General features: G+C 51.6%; 1 protein-coding gene across 1 annotated transcript in view; it reads left to right on the top strand.

Moving 5' to 3' along the window:
- Positions 1 to 318: 318 nt before the first annotated feature.
- Positions 319 to 1,065, top strand: part of LOC147456096 (uncharacterized) — a 2,027-nt gene continuing 1,280 nt past the window's right edge. The window contains exon 1 of the mRNA XM_086515401.1: positions 319 to 1,065. This exon is cut by the window's right edge and continues 1,280 nt beyond it. Coding sequence (XP_086371527.1) covers positions 334 to 1,065 — 732 coding nt within the window. The 5' untranslated portion in view covers positions 319 to 333.

The following is a 1,065-nucleotide window of genomic DNA, read 5'->3' on the forward strand; positions in this document are numbered from 1 at the left end:
GAGTGCGCAAGGCTGCAGGGCACACCACCAGACAAAAGAGGTGTTGACGTGTGGCACGGAGGAGGGGGGAGCGGAATCCCTCCCCCCACTATATATGTATAGATCCATGTATTTACAATTGCACATTGTTGTAATCTTGTACATTACAAGTTACAACATCTCACCCTTGAGCTGCAACGGTGGGAAATAGCCGTGGCAATGATTATGTTGGATACTTCCTCAGCAATTTCCAAAGGCCTACTTGAAAATTGGCATGAATGCATCCAAATTCCAAGGTTCGAAGCGCGTAACATAAATTATGGGTAGCTGCTGAGACCAGACCAAGGTATAAATATGTGTGGCATATATATATATATATATATATCCTGCCAACCTAAGGTCCTAAGGCCCAGCCCTACCCTCCAATCACTCGGAGATTTGTGCACTAGACATAATAAATCCATTCCCTTCGACACGAGCAACATCAGCAATATTATGGCTGAAAACCCTGCGCACGCAGCTTGTTCACCGGCCTTGCTGCAGGAGATAGCCCGCGTTCGCGAGCAGCTTGCTAACGCTTCCCTGAATCTGGCACCCGCGCCGCTGCAGGTCATCTCCCTGCCTCCCCATCAAGCCCACAAGCATACACTAAGCTTCACTGGCCCGTCCTCTGTTGTTGTTGATGATGATGAGGAGGAGGAGGATGATAATGACGAAGACGATGATGACGATGACGATGATGCCAGCGACGACGAGGTATCTCACAATTGGCTACCTGCACCATACGGAATTCCAGCACATTCAATTCCGGCAGTGGAGGTGCCCAAAGTGGTGATAGAATACCCCGTCCCAGGCACCCGAGAGACCCATGAGATGATCGCTGTGGGCAACGATCTGCTCTTGGTCACCCAGCAGGGCAGCAGCACTCTTATCAAACTCCAGCTCAGCCCCACCACCGGCCGCCCCCTCTCTTGCGCCCGTTTCCTCGTGGATGACTTCTGGGGCGGTCTTCATGGCCTCGCCATCTCTCAGATCTACCCAGACCAGGTCTGGGCGTCACTGCAGTTCAAGTCTCTCATCATTCGC

The sequence above is a fragment of the Adiantum capillus-veneris genome, chromosome 6, assembly GCF_014529385.1.
Source record: "Adiantum capillus-veneris isolate H3 chromosome 6, ASM1452938v2, whole genome shotgun sequence".
NCBI classification, from domain to species: domain Eukaryota; kingdom Viridiplantae; phylum Streptophyta; class Polypodiopsida; order Polypodiales; family Pteridaceae; genus Adiantum; species Adiantum capillus-veneris.